The following is a 21,436-nucleotide window of genomic DNA, read 5'->3' as shown; positions in this document are numbered from 1 at the left end:
TCCAGTTTCCCAGATCCAAGGACAGTATTTTCTGAATTGCCCTTAGTATAAGTGGAAGTTACAAATTATAAGAATGTCAATTTATACTGCTCTAATATAATGACAAAAGAGTTGACATTCAGAACTTTCCTCACCGTCAACTCTCATTAGTGATGAACCTATTCCACTGTTGTACCCAGAATATTTTCTTCTACCTACAACCAAAAGGGTGTGAAGACTGGAAGAAGCAGCCTCTCAGTATTAAAGCTTTGGCACCTAGCATGAGTATAAAATAGTTGTTACAGAAAACAGAACAAATTACAGTAAGGATTCTGACAATATCCTAAATAATGGAAGATCACAAGAGACATTCCATTAGCTTGTTTATTCACAAGGCCTCTAGCCCTATTCGTGCATTCCTTCCATCACCCTAAAAGTCCTGCTCTGACCCAGAATTCATGTACCAGTCCTTCAGCTCCAGGGTCCACGTGTTTTGCTAGCTTCCCCAAAGGAATATCTTTTGCTGGTCTTAAGAGCTGTACTGTATCTAAATCAGAAGTTCTAAGAGAGTTCTTCAGAGGTGCGCACAGTTCAGGACTGACAAAAACGCACCTTAACAAAACAGCAAGCTACTTAACCTTTCAGACACCCATATTTTGAGCTGAATAGTATCTGTATGTCCTCAGAAACAACAGCAGCATCAGGGTTGCTTGCTGTCTTTATATACAAGCTTCATAACAACACTATCCAAAGTTGAGAAGGGGTTTGTCTGGCTTTCTTAAATAGTCAAGAGACATTATTTGGAACCAGCTCATATGCTTTTTTCTTCATTTAGGCAGTAAGAAGAAAGAAATTACTGTCAAGAAAAATTTATCTGATTAGTACCAGTTTCTGAGAGTTCCTTAAGGTAGGGCAGGGAATCGAGGTAGGTTCCCCTCACTTAAACACAGGGGGTTTTTTTGTTTTATTCCTCAAAGAAGCCATCAGTAGTGGCAATGAAGTAAAAGCAAGCACAGAGAACCATGAAACAAGCAAAAAATGAAGAGATTAAAAGGTAGGATAAAAACCAACTCCTTCCAGAATAGAGGCAATGTCTTTCTTACAGCAACTTTACTCCAAGTAGAAGTAAATGCCATACAGCCTTTGGATAAAAGCAGTAAGTTGAAGTCACTATATATAAACCATACAGCTGCTAAAGATATGAACAGAAAAGATTTCATTTAACATCTCCAAACTCTTTGTTTGTCCCCCTGCCTCCCTACCACCCCAAATTATCTTAAGACCTTTGTGAATTCTCCCATATGAACTAACCAAATATCTAACTTTGTATTTGGAAGTGAGATCATCTTAGTTTGGCAGACTTGTGATTCCTATTATCAGAACAGGTTAATGAAACTCTAATTTACAGCAGAATAACTTAAATTGCTGGAGTATATTTTGCTTCTGTTAGCTCATAAGAAAATGGTTTTCTGTTTGTTTTTGAAATTAGTTCTTCACTTAGATCTTCCAGGTAAACAAGCAACTTTCCTGTTGACAGCAAGCTTGTACTCATCCTTTGCTTGACCTCCAATAGCAGTATTTCAATCACTAAAGGAACTTAAATTCCAAAATGAATATTACCTTGAATATACACCCATAGTTGAATTCCTGACAGTGTTTATTAATGCTATTTTTTATAAAATAATTTAACAGAAAAGAAAAAATTTAAAGGACTATTACTACAAGAATTATTCACTTCAGAAGTCCCAGTGTTGTTCTATTGTCAACCCTGAAAATGTGTAACCTCACATACACTAAAATAAAAAGTGAACCTTATACAACTAAAAAGCAGCCTTAGATTTTCTGGCTTACATTACAAAAAATGAAGATAGTGTTAAATTACCTTGCAACAGTTACCAGAACCTTTAAGTTTCACAATGGTTCCCTTTGTGTGTTAATAGTGAGAAATTAAATTAAGGGAAAAATGGACTGTGGAGCAAGTACTCAGAACAAACATAACATTAAAAGAAAAAAAAAAAAAGGCCAATTATCTAACCATGTCCCTGCTCACATGGTGATAGTTATCTAACAACAACAGACAGAACTAGGCTATAAAAGCAGGAGTTTTGTGCAGAAAGGAACCGATATTTAAATTCACTCAAATCCTAAGACTACATTAAGCCATAACGAATTAATTTCGGTAAGTTTTAAAACATCATTGTTTACTGGTAAAATTTAATAAATGTATCAGTAGGACAGTGTTTCAAAGCAGGATTGTCATCTGTTTTATAGTGTCAACATCCGCTTGACACTTTACTTCATTAACATGTTTTAGAGATTGACACGAGGCATCCAGTAGCAGTCTTTTTACATATTCGAGACATTAGCCAATAATGTTACTATACTCACCCTCTAGTATCTCAACTTTCTACAGTTTAGCAAGATTTACTTTCCCTCATCATTTAGAGTATGCTTTCCTACATCATGAGTTCAGTCTTTTGCAACTAGTTAAGATTTGTTATTAATCTAAAGACAAGAACTGGCATTATGAAGCAACCCAAATCCTCACCTCAAACTACACCTATTATAGGGGCTCCTTGTTATGCCTCCAGCAGTATCACTATGTGATTAAGCACTATACAGTCTTTATAGTCAAGTAGATTTATTATACCAAATCTTTGTTCCAGCCAGAAAAACAAAGCCTGAAGATCATACACAGGCAGTAAAGAATCTCTCATGCCTTAATGAACATCTGTTTCCAGGCTCTTCCTTAGACCCCTTAATCCATTCTTTACTGGATAGATGGTGATTAAGGCATACTGGCAAGCACTAAGTTGCAACACAGCCTACAAGAAGTAGGCTACATCAGATCAACACTAGGTTACCTAAGCAAATTTATACTTCAGACCTTTTACCACTGTCCACAGCACATAAAACTATTTACCTAAAAGGTAAATGTGATAAATCAAAACAGGAGCCTATTCTCTTCGGCTCTGTCCCTTTACGCATGAATTACAATGCCACAGTCACCAAGTGAGATTTAAGCATGCTAGAAATAAACTAGAGGAGAAGTTCAAAAAAGTAACAGATAGAGGATTAAAGTTCAGACCGACTTTCTAATTAGGCATTCCTCCTGTCTCCATTCTAGCCTGCACCAGGTTCTCATAGCTGGCTGCAGTGATGGAGTTCTCTACTCAGCTGACCAACAGGACTACAACTTGCCTAAAATCTGGTAATACTCAGACAATTCAATATACTGTTTCTTTTGCTGAACTAGTTAGGCACAGCCCTTATATGGAGCAAATAGAACAGCCAACCACCTACCTACCTAAAGCTAATCAGTGTTTGTTATTCAAACAAATTTAAAAGGCAAGCTTTTTTTTATATTGCCATTTGTATCCTTATTCCAAGGAATATATGGATCTTGGGATCAGATTAACACCATCACAAAACACTAGAAGTAACAGCAGTGCTATCAAGGTTAAATACTGTATGATCACAAAACCTTCTGCTGTTGAACACAAATCCCTTTACAGCAAGCATATTCTTGTGAGCAGTACTACCAACTGGTAGTGGTCAAAGCTTTGGCCCTATATATCTGGACAGATGAATTTCAGGTAGTTCTGAGAGCTCAAGAAGTCCCACAGGAGTAATCTTGAGTTGCTCTTTGTAGACATTCACCCCAAAAGCATTCTCATAGTTACACCCAATCCTGTTAATTCTCGTATGAAGCTTTGCATAACAAAAAGGAAGAACATTTTACAGGGTATGTATCTGACTGCCTTTTTCTCCACAATTACATACCTTATATATAGTCTCATTGCATAAAATAGTGTATCTATGTATTTTTATTTTTTTATATATGTGCACACATATATACGCATACACACTTGCATATACATGTACATAGGACAACAAAACACAGGAGGAATAGCAGGAAGTATGTGCCAAGAGAATTATTTTCAAATGTATTTTAATAAGGGAAATATGAAGCATTTTACCTGTTTTATAACTCTGTGATCTATATATATCCCTGAGTTCTTTCATAAGTCGATCTGAAGCCTGAACTGACCCAGAGACTGCACCCTGAAACAAACAAAAATGACTCCAAATAAGCGTAAAGTAATATTCACAAACAGCTTTATTTCCATTACAAACTTACATTAACTAGCAGGTATTAAGAATATATTAATTTCAGTATTAGGATTAGCTTTTTGAGAAGTTATGTATTCTAGTGAGCAAAGACTACTCAAAAGAAACAAGACACTCCCTCTAAAGCAGCACATTAATATATACTACTACATGGTATAAATAATATGAACTTTTAATCAAAGTACAACAGACATTTTTCTGTAAAGGAGTTTAATCTCTCTGGCATTTGATTTCAAAGATGCATCCACAGTATGCTTCTAATAGGGAAATATTTCCTTTTATCTTTGGCTCTTATGCACTGGAAGAAAGAGTAAGACCAAACCAACGAGCAAACTTCTGCACAAAAGGTTTTACTGTTTTCTCAGAAAAATATTTTTATTTGGTTACAAAAAAAAGTACAAGAGTTGGGAAGTATCCACTATAGAACAGTAGCTTCTGGATGAAGTAAGACCAATCAAAATATTTGGAAAATGCAGAACAAAAGCAACAGTATTATTTGCAACACAGTGAAAAAAAAAAAAAAATCACCTATACAGAGGAAGACTAAGGTAAGTAACCCTTAAAATACCAAATATTTTGTTGTGATTTGTCATGTGGCTTATGCAACCAGGGCAGAAATCTCTTCTTTTAGAACTCAGTTCTGTATTACACATCATCTCACAGTGACAGAAAACTAAGCATACAGTTTCTGAACCTGATATTTCATCCTGAGATACAGTGCTAAAGCAAAAAAAAAAAAAAAAAAAAAAGGAGACAGTTTAAAGTGATAGTCATGTAAAATATGACTGACTGAAAACGACCAGTTATTGACAAACTAATAAATACACCAGTTAACAAGTAATTAGCATCTATTTATATCAACAACTGCTGCATTGGATGTATTCTGCACACTCTCCCAACACTGACATTTCTGTGACCTCGGTATTAAATTTTGCCCCAATTTTCTGAGCTTTAAAGTGATGACAGAACTCTTCCCTCTTACAAAATTATAGTGCTTATTTAGAATAACATGATCACCAAAAGTACCTTACTCTCTCCCAATTCCATGTCAAAGCTAGCAGGAAAGATTTTGATACCAAACCTTACATGTTACACAATTACCCTGCTTATACATTCCCCCAAAATACCATTTTACATTCAAGATTTCTGAAAAACAGAGAGATAAAAATTAGCGTTACAAGATTTAAAATATGGAAGAAGAATGAGGACTCCAAATGAGGTAAAGTAGCTATCACCCTAAATCCCAACCCTGCGAAACTTTGGCTTTCACCAACAGTCTGTTTCCCAAAGGTAGATTATTTCATGAGGCCCGTGCAGTTCTCTGCAGCTGCTTGGACTTCAGTCACTCCCACTGAAATACAGGCTAATACATGTGGCTCATAAGCATGGTTTTGTGGTGGGCGAACCATCTCCAAAAAAACCCCACAACCACCAAACACAAAAAATGCCCCCAACTAGAATGAAGTTAAGTTCAGTCTCTCTACATAAAGTACTGAATGATTACTTCATGGGTCTGTTTTTCTACTTCATTTAAAAATTTGAAGAGATTTGGTTCTTCAGTTTCCTATCAGACACTATGAATATCTACAAACAGATCCTTTTTGGACAGAAGTGTCAGAGAAGTATTTCTGGAGGGATCTGAAGCAGCTATAACCATTGTCTAACACCTGAAACATCATCACTGTTTGCCTGAAGACAACAGTGATATTTTATGTTCTATAAGGTCTTAAATTGTAGGATCAAGTTATTCCTTAGTAAAGATTAAATATCAGTAATGGTTACTTGATGATAAAGCCTCCACATACTCCTTTGTCTTCTCTGTTCAGTAGCATCATACAACATGCTTAGCTTCACACTAAAATCTGTAGACTAATCTTTTAGGCTATTCATTTTCATATTCCACTGGATTTGATTATGCAGATAACTGAAATTCCACTAGTTTTTCTTAACGGACCAGTATGAAGAACAAACTTTTTAATTAAATATGCAAATAAAAAGACAACTCCTTTCCTCTGATTAAACAAAAGCTACATAGCTCCAGACAAGTAATTTCTCAGTTTACCGAAACCTGTGTCTATAAAGCAGTAACTGACAAAGGGATTTCTCTTCCTTTAAGAGCAAGCAAATGAAGTTTTATGGGGAAAAAAAAAATGGGTTTTGATATATGTTATTTGCAGATTACCACTATTTATATCCACTAATTGCAGATTAGGTGAAAAAGTAATCATTACACTTTATAAGTTAACACAACACAGTGTTAACCACCATTCTGTGTATTAAAACTGCTGTGGTTTTCCAGACCTGTACTGTGAGTGTTAAGATCGAGACTCATGAATGTGTTGAATCCAGAGGAAAGAAGCTTCATAGAGAAGTGTCAAGATTTTGGCTTTCTGTGCAGAGCTGCGCAATATATCTTTGCCTCATCTCCTGTATTTCTTACTGAAAGAAGGATTTTTCTTACATTTTTCACAGAATATCAACCTCTAAACAGGTAATTTCAAAACAACTTAGATTCTCAAAGACATCCTGTGGAAAGCTAGTTTCCTCATTGCATCTTTATTTTCATCAAATGAAGCTACTGAATTTCTCTACATAATGTTGAAAGCTCACCTTTGCATATGAAAATTTAACTATCTTCTGTACTGTAACAATCTAAAAAACAAAACTTAACACACCCACATACTCCTGAGTGCCATTATAACTGCTGATAAACTGAAGTGGTATTTAAAAAAAAAAAGAAAAGGTTAGTTTTAGTGTGCGTAAATTAACCTCAGTGGATTTCATCTACAACTATGTTTTTCACCCTTTTTCCCAGGAGTTTCTAGTTGGGCTGCCCACTCCTTAAATAGCAGTATTAAATATAGTTAGACTTGCTTCTCTAGAAAATTGGTAGACTGCAAACCAGTAATCTATGATCAAGAGAAAGAGGCTAGCAAGCTTAACCTAAGTATTTTAGCATGGGAACTTACTTCACATGCTCCGAACTACCCTTGGAGGAAATTGAAGAGGAAGCCCGCAGAGATTAACCGCTACACCTGATGCCAAACACCACTGCTCTAAAATACAAATTCTTCATTCTGGTGTCACTTTTGTTTTTTATAACTACTCTTAAAAATGCAGTTTAGAAAAGAGTACTACTTGCATCACACCATTGTGTAATATAGTAGAACAATGAGTTCAGTTTTGACTATCACGGTACTAAAATTAGAAACTTTAACTTCCTATATGCAAGTTATAATTTCAAAGACTGAATTCGCTATAAATAACTGAGTAACCTTCTGGAAAAGTGGGACTTACCACTCCAACGGAGATCAAGCTCCCATTTCTCCAGTTGTGAGACCAAGACTTACAGTTGTAACTGCCTTAGAAGTAACTGGTCAGTCATGGGATCTGACAGATATCTATCCTGTGGGGTTGATGCCAAAGCAGACACACACAGCCATTTGATCTGTAAACTGAAGAAGTTAACAGAGCTGCCAGACAAGCTCCAATTGACTTTTCCTATTAAGCAATCAAATAGGCACAAAAAGTCCCACATCATCTTCTGTTCAAGCACACTCGTGGTTCTCCAGAACAATGAGCAGGTAAGCTGGAGAAATCCCTGTCACAGGAGGTAAACGTCTATATGGACAACGTGCCACTTGGTGAGAGTTGCAAATAACAGGAACACCTGGTGCAGGAATTCCCAGAGCCAAAAATGTTGGGACATGAAAAATATTCATGAGATGCATCACCACAAGCTTGGCCTGTTCTCAATCTCTTCCCCTTAAGCATGTGCTTCTGCCACTGCCAGAAACTTTAAACTTTTGTGCAGTATAGGCATTATATATTTCAGAAGTGTTTCTGTCCTTTAGTAGTATTTTACTGTGAACGTATAAATTTGAGTGAAATACTTTATGGAACAGTTAAGCAACTTCTAAGAAAACTAGGACTTCAGAACTGAGCTTCTGCATGCGCTGGTCAGTAGGACCAGGACACACCTAACTGTGCAGAAATCAGCACAGCACATGCCACAGCCCTAGTTGTCTACTGCGCTGAGGTTCCAGAGATACGAGGTTTTGCAGCCTCAGCTTTGATCCTCTGGACATTTTCTTTTCCCCTTCTATCCCTCAAAATAATCACAGTCTGCTTCTCAAATGGGTTATCTGAGGTAGGAAGTTCAGTTCACTGCACTTATAAATTCAAAGACCAGATTGTCTGTTTTCTATCTCATCAGGAAAACACTGTCACACATCAAGACAGTACAGTAAATCACCTCACTCACAAAACATTTTGGATAATTCAGCCTGCTAAAATAAAACACAAAAAATGGAAACTCCTCCAAGATAATAAAGTCTAAAGTGACCCAGAAAGAGCTAAAGAATGCAAGTTTGCTCTACTGTCACTGAGCTTTTTCAGTGTTTGTGCAGTACATTCATTTATGGAAGTTAAAGTAGACTCATTCTTATTTCAAGAATCAGACTGGAAATGAAAACGACACCTTACACTTCATAAAGTCTGAAGGTGAAAGTGGAGACATTTGAGGTTTTTAAAGGAAAGTACATAAACTCCTCAGCAGGAAATGGAAAAAGCTAATAGCATTATCTTAATAAGAGCAGCATTAATCTCTCAGAGGACTATGTGGGGAGAGAACTCTGAAAAGCAAGCAGCAGCAAGTTGTTAAATATTTGAAGTTAATGATGCCAGTTCAAAGACTTTTTTTTACTCCCAGTAAGCAAGTGGTTCTTTAAAGTTATTACAATGTTAAGAGGAGGATTAATTCTTGCTTCAAGTTACATACTGTACCATGAGCCAAATTTATTTCCTGATGCTGGCAAGAATAAGATTAGGAATACTGCCAAGAAAGAGAACTCATTTGCAAAATTAGTAGATACATACTCTTAATTGTATAGAACACACAAACCTTAAAAACTCCTATGACAAAAGTCTTAAATAGCAGAAAAATGTCTAACCTGTTAAGAGTATGTAAGAATGGGACTGCATGCACTCCTTTCCTATGGAAAAGCCTTCAGCATGATCAGTAACTTCAACCCGCATTTCGGTCAAGGGGGGAGAGAATGACCCATGGATTTGGGCCAAAAAACGGGTGAAGAAACTGAAAAGTCTTCTGGTTGCATTGGGTACTAGTCAAAGCCCTACATAAGGCTTCACATTCTCTCTTCCAACAATAAGCATGTAAATGGCACAGCTTGGTTTTACTTTTGTCTGCTGAGGAAAAGTATACAAAGAACTGTGTAGTTTGTGTGAAAACCAGACTATGTTTAGCCATTACATACAAGTTTGTGAAATTCATACTGTCCTTCAAGAAAATGCACGGTGAACAGCTGTGCAGATTTACATTTTGCTTTATGTCAGGATACTGAGCAAACTTCTGCTATCTTACAGCACGTTTAATATGTTCTACTAAAAGTCACATGTTTTGGCAGCATAAAGGGGCATTTAAGTGCTACTAGGTTAGCTCTTTCCTAGGTCAGTAGTGCAACTATAGTTTTCAGTTCTCAAGCACTTAAGAGTAAACCCTCACAAATCCTTTGAGAAATTATTTAAGAAGTGCAGCTATTTCTGGTGACCCACAAAAATACCACAGTTCCTCAGCAGCAGTTGAATATCCTGTTCCCTGTACTCAGCTGACCTTGTTTATGCACCAGCGTTGACGAGAGTGTTTTGGCATGAGAAATGGCTATTATGTAAGTTGAATCTGCTGTTGTCAAACAAAAAACCAGAAGTGTTCATTTCGGTTCCACTAGATGTGGAGGGAAAAAGCAAAAGGAAAGGCAGTATTTGCCAAATGGAAAAGAACAGATAGCAAAAGAAAATCTGCAATTCTAAGAGGCTTTCCACACCAAGGAAAAATGTCAATACTACAAAAACCTTTTCTCAATTCTACCAAGTTTTTAGATGATTGTAAAGCAGACTATGCCTTTGAGGCTGCCTGAGGATTTATTTTCCTAAACAATTGAGAAGTCTTTACCAGTAAGTCCGAGTTATAAATACAGAAATATACAGAATCTCAACAGTCCTCTTCTCAATCTCTGAACAAACATTTAAGTGGAAACAAAACCAGTAAGTGACCATTGTGTTTACGGTCTCGTTTTAAGACTTGTCTATACAGCAAAAGTAATTTGGCACCTTATATTTACCTGCTTTTAAATACTGAAATGCTGATCATGTTTGGGGCTTTTTTGGTGTTCTGTTGTTATGGGTTTTGTTTTGTGTTTTGTTTGATTTTTGGTTTTTTTTTGGTTTGGTTTGTTTTTTTGTTGTTGTTGTTTTTTTTTTTTGTTTTGTTTTGTTTTTGTTGTTGGTTGGTTTTGTTGTTTGGTGGCTTTTTTTTTGAACAGGTAATCCTTACTGTACACTTTCCTTCAGACAACCTGATGCGTAACCATTGAATTCATACACAAATCAAAGAGCAGCCTCTTCTAGCCAGCTATCTCCTGCTGCCTATTTCAGCAGAACATAAGCCTAAGGTATTTTTGACAGATTTGCACTCAAGACGTATTGGAACCACACTGGGACAGGAGCAGAAGACTTGTACTTGAAGAACTGATAGAAGCATTTCTATTTTACTTCTTTTGCAAAGCAGATGGCTACAAACTAAAACTCTCTTCCATGTTAAAGCATCAGTAACTAAGAGGAAAAAGTCTTTTTTCTAAACTAAAGTTATTAAGAGCCAGTAATTCATGACAAGAAATAGTCAAGATTCTGCTAACTAAAGGAGCCTTTTTCCTAAATTCTTATGATAACTAGAACTACCAGAAGTGCATCCAATATTAAAAGTGGATTGGCTTGTCTAGCACCAAGCACTTTGAATACATATAGTTTTCACTACAAATCAGAAGATATTTACAACAGCAATTCTCTTCAATCAAATATAATTTAAGTGCAATTTAGGTTTTTTAGAAAATATTTACTGGAAAAATCAAGTATAAGAACTAGAGCAAAGCTGGTTCCTTGGGCAAAAATCGAGGTGTTACCTACATACCAATCCCCGATTCTTACTCCTTTCCTAAATACAGGTCCCTCCCCTGTACCTAACTACTGCTTACATCCTCAGCTATTAGCTTAATGAGAAAGAGCACATCTTGTGCCTGGACATGATCTACATGTCTGTTGACTTGCCAAACAGCATATAAAAAAAAAAAAAAAAAACAAACCAAAAAAACCCTCAAACTTATGCGCTCACACAGTAGCAGGCACCAGCCCAACCACCTTCTTTCTGTACAAGTGACTTAGGAAAATTTGAGAACCCTTACCTTTGGTTGGTCATGAACAGAAGCATTGAATTTCATGCATTACACATTTCAAGCTTTTGTGAAACAAAAGATTGGATTTCTTTGGAAGCCAGTCTAAGTAAAACTAAGGCTGTGAGACTTCATCATTTCCTCCTACATGCACCTTTGAGAGCTAGATTCTCTAGAACTTGACACTGGTGGCAAAACATTTCTAAGCCTCTGGAGAACAAACAGTTTTTTTACAACTGCCTGCTGGCAGGATCACTCAAGAAAACTGTGATAACAACGCTGCAGAGCTGCTGAAGGCCCTTTCCTTTATGCCCAGCAAAAAACTCCACCACCCTTCAGTAATTTCCACATGGAGTAGATATTAATGAAAAACAAACTCATGCCTAAAATGTATTTAAAGCACAAATTCCTGGGTTTACTAAGTATGTTAAGTCACCCATGAATTTTAATGTAGTCAGTTTTATTAATGGCTTTATTAAAATAAGGGCTCAGCAACAAGCGTCATGCTTACAACCTAGATGCTTTCTGCTGATTCTGCAAGGAGGACTACTTTTTCTAACAAAGGCATCAAACAAGAGACAGAGGGACAGCCAAATAGATACCTCCGTAAGTCAGACAAGCAGTTAAATGCCATTAACAACTGTGAAACCTGGATTTACATGTAAGAGTTGACGCTAGTAAAACAGCTAAAAGGTTTTTTTTCTTCATCCAAAACACCAAGAATACCCCAACTCAGTTTGACAAAACGAATTATGATAGCATTCTCCAAGGCTAAATGAGAACTCTTTGAAGTAGGTTTTGTGCCTCTGTGGGATGTAGGCTGACAACTAACTTCTTGTGCCAAAGATTTTGATGAAAGATGAATCCATTTACTAAATGACCCTGGCATCCTAGCTAGCCTGTTGAAAAACTTCTCCAAAAAAGAGCTACTTAGGTCCCATAACTTGAGATGACTGTCCTATATGTGCTGGAAGGCAGCTACAGGTTGATTTATGTCTAGATGCATAGCAATAGGCTTTATTTGCTGAAAACCATTCCTATTTTAAAGCCAGAAGTACTGCAAAGAAAAAACAGAAGTCATTAACTCACATTTAAGTGATCTTGCCTTTGATTTTTTCTGATTTTTTCTAAGATTGCAAGGTTCTCTTTTTCAATGCCTTCATCCTCAGATTTCTTCCCATCAGGAGGTTCCTCCTCCTTCATATCATAGTGATCCAGATCTTCAATGTCCTATAGAATAGAGGAAAATTCACTGTAACTAACTTAACCATACTCTTTGTTCAGTGAAACCCTTCCAAGGGCATTTAGGGATAGTCACATACTGCCCAGCACTATGCTTTAGTGAATGTTGGATGCTATTTCTATGTAGCTCTAACTTCACTTTCTCAGCCAACAGTATTCACTGGAAACGTAGGGAGCTTTCATGATACAAATGAGACCCAATTTCACAACATGTTTCTGGTCACAGAAACAAGCACAACAAAACGTCCGTGAGAAGTTAAAGAATTTACTCAATTAGCCCATTAAAGTAGTTAAAAAACAGGAACTCAAGGCATTTTAAACAGGGCTTGGGAATACAAAAGTACCCAAATATTAGGGTGTCTCCGAGATGTTTCTAAAAGCAGACTCTTTTTCAATTAGAATCCTAGCTATATTACACTTCTGGCAAACAATGATTAACACATCTGGCAGGGCTACAGCAAGCCTTCAAGAAAGTTAAGTATTAGAAAGCTACATGTACTTTTATTCAAGGTGAACATTTCAGCTAAGATTAGATGCAGCAATTTGGAATTAGGATATGAGACAAGATTACGTGGTCAAGTATTCTGATTACACAAGCCAACATTTCAGTTCTGAGATCTAGCTAAGACACTGAAAAATCTTCCACTCTGTATTCCGAGACGGGGTTATCCTGTTGCAAAGGAGTACTCTGAACTTAAGACAAGTGCCTGTAAGGTGATTCAAGTGCTATTTGTGGAGAGGAGGGGAAGGATGTAAATGCCTTGAGATGAAAAAGGAAGCACTAAACAGCCACACCAGCAAGCTATGAGTACACAACTATCAGATATGCTCCAATATGCAGTGCTCCACCACATCTGTGGCTACTCTTTATGCACCATCTGTTTGCACGGCAGGAAAACCCGGCCATAAATGCAAATTCAAGAATGTCTTACAGAGTATGAAACACACCTATCTGGTGCCTTTGACAACACTGTTTCCTCCAACTGTAACAGATTTTAGACCAAGTATTCTTTAAAATTATCGTGTTTCCCAAAATAATGATACAACCCTAGGAACTGTGAGCTGCTTTTCAATTTAGAAACTGGACTAGATTACAAGTTGATGATGTCAGTGCCACATAAAACGCCACCTGACAGCTTCTAAATGACATACATGACATTTTTTTTTGTCTAAAGTAACCCAAACAGAGTGCTTAAGGCTACTTACAAGTCTGCAAGCAGCAAGAGCCTTGTGACAGCAGGATATGGGAGCGTACATACTACCTTTAAAGAAACTCTGGCTCTAGCAAATGTGGTCTGGATCAGGCTAAATATGGTGTAAGACAGGCTTCTTCAAATTAACCCCAGGACATGGGTAACACTTAGATCTTTTCTAAAGCAAGAGCTTTTATTCAGTGAATGAGTTGCTCACTCTTACTATACTCCTTCATTAACAATCTAAATCTGAAGTAGTCAGACAGTTCTCCTATGATAAGGCTACAACAGTGGTTTAAAAAGGAAGCATCTTGGAGCTATTCTAACATGTTGTACAAGTTACTGAAACGGCTGGTTCTCACACAGTAAAAACCTCATTAAACAGAACACCCTGCTGCCCCTTAAAGTTTACAGTTCAGCATGTCTGTTTCGGATATCCTTCCATTTCCTTCAATGTATTCTACTTAAAAACTAGCTCACCAGTTTAATTAATCAGCAAACTGATTTACGCTTAGCCAGTCTGCTTCAATTTGGGGGCGCTTCCAACTGTATCAGAGCCAGTTCATATGCTGCTTGAAATAGGAGTTAACAATGCAAACTTGCTGATTTGTCACATAATGTTACACTTTGACTAAAGCACAAACCAATCTTCAATTCTCTGTATCTAAGTACCTCACAGCTGAGATCCAGGTTTTTTCACTAGTTTTGTGGTTGAAGTGAAAGCTTACATTAAGGTAACCACCCAAATCTTTATTTATCTTTTCTGTTGAACTCTAGGAAGACTACATTTTACAGCTTGGCCTAATAATTAGCCAGCCACTGCACAGCAAAATGCCAGAGTTCTACCAGATTAGGACAAAAATCTCAGGTATACACATACTTCACCCATATCTTCTTCCTCCTCTTCCTCTGAAGTAACTTCTTCTGTTGTTCCATTCTGCAATACAACAATGAGGTTTCTGCATAAATTGTGCATGTGTTCCTTTCTTTCAAAAACAGGAAGCCTACTATCAAAGAGAAAGCAGTATATATGAAAGTTACACTTATCAGTGTCTGCAGAGGACTGAAGTTTAATGCGAAAGATACACAAAGATGCTTTGACTTTTGCATGAAGCAAATATAAACAGTATGTCACAATTAACTTCACATCAAGTTCTAAGTGGTAATTTAAGATTTGGATAAGGATATCCTAATTCTGAGACAGTGACAAATGCAATAAACAAGTTAGGCGGGTTATAGCTCATGATCTCTTAGCCGTGAAACCAGATCGTAGCTGTGACCAGAATCCATATATGTGCCAGCATACTTTCTCTAAAAAGAGCAATCTTCCAACAAACTTTAGACCTCTGAAACATAATGAATTTTTGTCTCACTACCTAGAACTTCTATGCAACAGCTACTATCATTATATAGCTAATGTTATTAGATTATTTGATAAAATACCAAAACGATACATTCAGCTCATTTTTCATGGCTTTCCATTTCAGGATACTACTTCAAGTTCAGGAAGTTTGAACTGTATAAATACTCAGGAGCATTCTAACGTGCTTGTCCTCTGCTTACTCTTCCTTTGGCAAAGAAGAAATGCCACTGCTGTAGACAATGCAGGGGTCTGGATGGATCTTCAGTCTGACTTATTAAGGCCAATCTTATTTAGCTCACGAATTATCTGACATCTCTGGCCAAGAAAACTTCCATGACTTTCTTTTTGAGTTTCAGAGCATAAGCAAGACTCTTCAAACAAAGCTGCTTCCTAATATTACAGGCCTATTGCCTTCAAGTTGCACTGCTATGTGGGTGGCTGAGAGAAAAGACCTGTAGGATTACAATTTGGCACATGACCAAAATTAAGCAAGTTATTTGTCATTACTATAGTACTGTCACCACAGGAAAACCATCTGTTACGCTACAGGAGTTTTTAGTAATCATGTCATCTTAACATGTATAAGCAAAAGAAGATACCATAATCTTATTAAAAATATAAAGAAGAGTCACGGTCAGTTACCAAGTTTGTTTTCAGCACAATCCAAAACATTTTAGTTAACCAGAACATTTCATAGCCCTTCACAACACTTAATTTCTCAAGTGCACAAAAAATAAACAAGGCAGCTCAGATACTCTCTACCCAAAGTAGTATATGCTCTTGATATCCCATGTCTCTGCAAGGGATTGAAGAGGAAGGAAAACATCAACAGTAGTTCATCCAAGTGCACACTGTAAAACATGTACTCTTCAAGAAAAAGCAAACAGTGTTTACTCACATTTACATTTTGGAAAAAAAGTATATTTGGGGAGCACTAGGAATGCACAGGGATTGGCCTTAACATTTAAGAGCAAATTAAACTGACAGTACAGGTCTCACATATACACCTTTCAATGATACAGAAACTTCAAAATAAATTGTGTAATATTATCACACTATTAAACACATTTTGAAAACAAAATTCAGGTTAAGGACAATAAAAAGCAACAGTGCTTCATATCTCAGTTCTGGCTTACACAAGGTTTAATCGTTCCCACCATCTTGTTTTTTCAGAGCTGAAAAAACAACTCCTTCATTGCCATAAGGAGGTGTCCACAGCTTTTCAATTTACCTGTCCAGCTGGTAATGGCTGATCTAACATTTCAACATCTGGATGCTGAGGAAGATTATATAATCTGCAGAGGTCACATATTAATCGCTTCAGCTGTTGAAGAAGCTATAAAAAAGAAAACATGGAAACATGTATTTAAACCAAAGCACAGAACAATATATTTTGTATTTCCTTCGTATGTTGGTACTGAACTTTCAGTCGGTGTACAGCATTTAAACCTGCACGCATTAGAATAAAGTTTAAAGATGCCTCCTCTTCTCTGTAGTCATTGTAATAAAATCCCCACAATGAGAAACCAGGGACATGGCAAGGTAGAGGTGGCTCCCGTTCATCTCTTCATGTCAAGTGAAAAAAAATCATGAGCAAAAAAATAGTCTGTTCTGGAAGCATCATCCATTCTAGCCATAGGTCTTAGCTACAAATCACTAGGAAATAGTCAAATGGTCATATTCTGTGAGACAAGGTAGTCCTTTCCAGTTTCCTAGGTTAAGGACTGTGTCTTCCAAAAAACAACAGTCTAATTTTCCACATCCTGAATCCCTTTTCAGGGCACACCAGTGAGACACTAGAAGCAAGACAAACACTCTACAGGCATAGAAACCTGCCAATATCTGAACTAGAGCCCAAGTAGTCTGCTTGCCATACCTTGTATCAGGTCAAGGCACAACCTGTTACTATCACTGACTTTTGTTTCCAACTTTCAGCATTACATTGACTGTGTTCTGTTAACGGCAAAACATGGAATGCTTTTCACATACTGTAATGCTATCCCGAAGATAAATTTATTTCTACAGAAACATGGAAATATTAAGTCTGCTTCTTGATCACCATGCTAATTAAGTATACTTCCACAGCTGTTAACTTTCTCTAGGCAGCCTCAGATTCCTAGTTAAGGCCAAGACCATAAAAGACTGAAGAGATTGTACCACTGGATTTCCTAACTTTTCAAGGTCTTTGCATAGCTATGTCAGAAAAACAAATAAAGGACTGCAGAATGCATTTGCAAAATGGTCAACACTTCATTATTTGCAGAATAATGCCCTAGATGAAGCTTCCAAAATTTATATATCCATTTATGGATTTTTTCTTCCAAATGCCGAAGGGAATTTGTCTTGCCACTTGCAGAAGGCAGTGTGCAAGACAACCATTTCTGTACACGTATCCTTCAGCACTACATGCTTAAGAGTGGGAGCCCCCACACCCCTTTAAGTACCTCTCCATAAAGGAGGGAGACTTGGGTAATGTGGCCTCACCCAAGTCACAGCACAGACTGTATTATCCTGAAAGCATGATACCTCTACAGCGCTATTTGGTGTTTGTATACTGTATTTCTTAAAATATACAATAAATCAAGGTATCTAAGAAAAATCTACTCACCCCAAAATATTCTACGTGTCTAAAGCCTTGCTACTGGACAGTTTAAATGCTTTTACCTTAACCTACTGCAAGTGAAAATTCAGCCTCTTCAGGGTTAGGAACTCATTTCCAAGCCCAAATCACTAGTAGTGATAAGCAAATGTTGCCCTTATGCTATTTGAAAGCTTCAGTGCTTTTCCCTTCTCCAGTAGAACTCAACATTTCTGTTTAATAGGAATGTTGTTATTCACTGGGGGCCACGAACTGACATACTAGCCTGCATTACAAGAATTACAGTGTTCTCTGTTATCACACCACGTTTGCTGTTTTTACATCATTTTTGACACTCATCCTTAACTCAAAAATGAAGCTGAGGATACCAAAAGAACTGGTATATCAGCAACACATTTCTTGTGAGTATATACCTGAGATGTGATAGTTTATGTTGTCATAAGCTTTCTGTAACCATCACATTTCTCACCAGTGTTAAGACTACACTTGTCGGAACCTTCCTGGGTGTCTGAAACGTCAGGAAATCTTTAGCAGGCAGAAAGCAGATTAATCAATCAAGAAATTAGTTGTTAGATAAAATTACATCTCTTAGAACTATTATTCTCAACATGTGTAAGATGCTTAAAGTTGTACTGCTACACATTTTGCTGAGAGAATTTTTCTCTGCACAAGCAACACTGCCTCATGAAGAGTTGGAGCATAAACTATAAAGTTCCAGGAATTGTAATTTTCCTCACATAGTTATGTAAAGCTAGGCAAGCCATTAATTTGTTTGCATGTATTGTGAAGCATACAAAAGATCTAAATGGTGGGGGAAGAATACCATCACTGACATTTGGCTGGTCCAAAGCTTGGAAAACCGGATGAACACAACATTAGATAGATGTGTCTCCACAGAAAGAGACAGTCGCGGCTGGGAAGAGTTAAGAACTAATTCCTGCCCTGTTTCCTCCACTCCCCATCCTCTTCATAAAAAGTCCTGTCACCTGATTTAAAATTCAAAGAAATCTTTGCAGCCAGGACCTAACACATGGCAAGCCTCTCTCACTTCCTTCTGAACACAGCAGCACTGCAGGGTACACAAGCACTCTCAAAGCAACAAACTCCTGGCACAACCTGGACCAAATTACACAATGGCTGTGCCTTCTCATTTGCCCTGGCACCAGAGATCACACAACCATGCAGCATCTTACAAGCTTTGTGGCAGATCAATTCTTGATGTGCTTCAGCACATAAGCACCAATTTCATCATAAAGAGGGAAGCAGGAATATGCAGCTGAGAGGAAGGAACCCCTTCCCTGGCAGCAGTCTACGCTTCGGGGTTAGCTTAATGCAATTATCAAACTGCAGTTTCATGTTTACAGCTAAGTCATTTTACTTATCATCAGTTTCTACAATCTGCAAAGGTAGTGGCAGAGCAAGAAGCTGATCCCATCTGTACAAGCCTTCTTTCTTATTGCTATGTTTTTCCTACACGGGAATTCACTTCATACCATTGATCCTTCTGCCATGGATCACCATCACCATTATCCCTTATGATCTGCTCATATGTATGAAAAAACATAGGATAATTTGGACTGAAAGGCACATCTGAAGTCATCTGGCCCAACCCCTTGCTCTAAGTAGGGCCTAGCGTGATCTGGTATGTGTTAATAGTACATGAACAGACTGTATCAAAACAGATAGCAGATTTCTGCCACGTTGTAATAATTTAAACATATTTCTAGATTAACTTTTCATGCTTGGCTAATGTAAAATGAATGCTTAACGCACACACACACACTTTGCTGCTACCAAAGTGTGCTATCAGTACACCAACAGTTTCCCTGTGATACAAATTGCCTAAAGCAGAAACTAAACAGAAATTAGAATGCATAATCCACAGGGTATTAAAGGAGCAATGTAAATAGCAAAGTAAATATAATATGAGTGACCAAATACAATGACAAATATAACTAATTATATTGATTATAATTAATACAAAATAATAACAAAATATAAAAAAGTAATCTATACATCTATAATACAACTTTTAATGTTTCAGGAGTTCTGAGAAGTCGGTAGTTCTTATGGACACCGTAATGCCATTTTAGAAGACAAAAACACCTCTTAGAAACTTCTGTTTTCTGTATTAACATCTTACAAGTCTGGAAACAGTTTAGAAAAATTTTTCTGAAACCTATCCTACATTAGGAGGCTTTTTTATGCACGAAGAAATCTTTCTAATAGAGTATGAAAGTATTAACAATTTCAGGATACCTTCAATGATATTAATATAGTGCTGTGTTTACTATGAAGCACCTTGTTTTCCGATTACCAAGAAACATGGACTTAAGAAGCATAGTTTAAGTATACACATACTTATTTTTCTACATGTATCTATCTACATATGTATACACACACTGTACCTATATAGAAATAAATGAATCAATAAATCTTAGCCTACCACTGAAGGAAACTATTGAAGAAGGATACAAGAGGAAACAGAGGGAAGGAATAACTCATTTGGAGTGTGACCACTACTTAGCTATCAGGCAGTCTGTGACAGTAACTGGCCTCAAACACATTCAGCAGTCTTGGGCAGTTTCAGAAAATAAAGCAAAGCTTCTTCCTGCATTTTGTCTCTATGACTCCCAATACATAATTAGTTGCTGCCACACTGGTAGTTTGCAAGAGCCAACATTCTTTCCTGAAATACCATCATGTGGGACTAAATCTAAATTCTTCATACAGAAGCAAGCAGTGTGCTTAGGGACAGGGGCTTATCCAAGTTGTACACATACTTATGCCAGGAATTCTATACTTTTGGTGCCTTCCAAGCAAATTTAAGCCCTCAAGGTTTGAAGAGTGTGAGAATTAAAGCTGCCTGTCTGAATTTAAGTCCATTTCACTATTGCCTTTAAAAAGCAAACCTCCAAATCATGTACAGTTATATTTAATAACCCATAAGGTAAGGTCTGAGACTGTAGACTTGCAACTATAACTTCCATTATATTAAACAGAACAATGAAGTTGAAGGAGGATTTCTCTCTTGCATGGCACAACCACTAGACGGCAGCTGTCAGTTCCAGCTACCTACCAAGTTTAATGTAATGCTGATTGTCAGGATCTGAAAAAGAATCCAGGAGACACTAGGGGTCAGTGAGAATTCTGTAGCCCTTTCATCTGCGGATGGGAACTTGTTCAATATGAACAGTAAAACAGCTAAAGTCTCCAAACCTAATGCTATCTACGCTGATCATGTTCTTAACCTTTCAACATTTTTAGTCTTTTGACAAATTTTCATAGCCAACAGCACCATGCTAATGCCAAGGTAAGTAACAGTTTCAGACCCACAGAAGATTTTCCCAGGCAACATATGCACGATGTTAACATAGCAAAACGGTTTTCCTTTTACCATGTCAAATGACAAGGCTTCCATATATATAGCCCTGTCAAACTTTTATGCCCAAATAGCATGTTCTTGAGTTTCTGAAACAGCTGATACCTGTCAAAAGTTACAAAGCATGTAGGAAGGTCAGAGTAATACCAAAGAATGCTAAATCAGGATACATGTGGTAGCAGTGCTTTCAGCAAATTTTCACTGTGATCAGTTGAGCTCCTGGAAAAGTCTAATGTAATTTCCCATTCAAAATTTTAATTACTCTTCCAGTAACTTTATGAGTTTAGAACAACAGGGCACAGA

General features: G+C 37.1%; 1 protein-coding gene across 4 annotated transcripts in view; it reads right to left on the bottom strand.

Annotated features, from left to right (window-relative positions):
* Positions 1–21,436, bottom strand: part of UBE2Q2 (ubiquitin conjugating enzyme E2 Q2) — a 51,901-nt gene that overhangs the window by 10,997 nt on the left and 19,468 nt on the right. For all 4 annotated transcript variants that reach the window (XM_042804050.1, XM_042804049.1, XM_042804051.1 and 1 more), the window contains 4 exons: positions 16,384–16,488; positions 14,670–14,726; positions 12,444–12,584; positions 3,960–4,044 (listed from right to left, as the gene is read on the bottom strand). In XM_042804050.1, coding sequence (XP_042659984.1) covers positions 3,960–4,044; positions 12,444–12,584; positions 14,670–14,726; positions 16,384–16,488 — 388 coding nt within the window. The remainder of the gene's footprint in view (positions 1–3,959; positions 4,045–12,443; positions 12,585–14,669; positions 14,727–16,383; positions 16,489–21,436) is intronic.

This window comes from Tyto alba, unplaced genomic scaffold, assembly GCF_018691265.1.
Source record: "Tyto alba isolate M040663 unplaced genomic scaffold, T.alba_DEE_v4.0 Super-Scaffold_41, whole genome shotgun sequence".
NCBI classification, from domain to species: Eukaryota; Metazoa; Chordata; class Aves; order Strigiformes; family Tytonidae; genus Tyto; species Tyto alba.
Note: the sequence above shows the minus strand (reverse complement) of the source record. Positions and strands in the feature narration are given on the sequence as shown.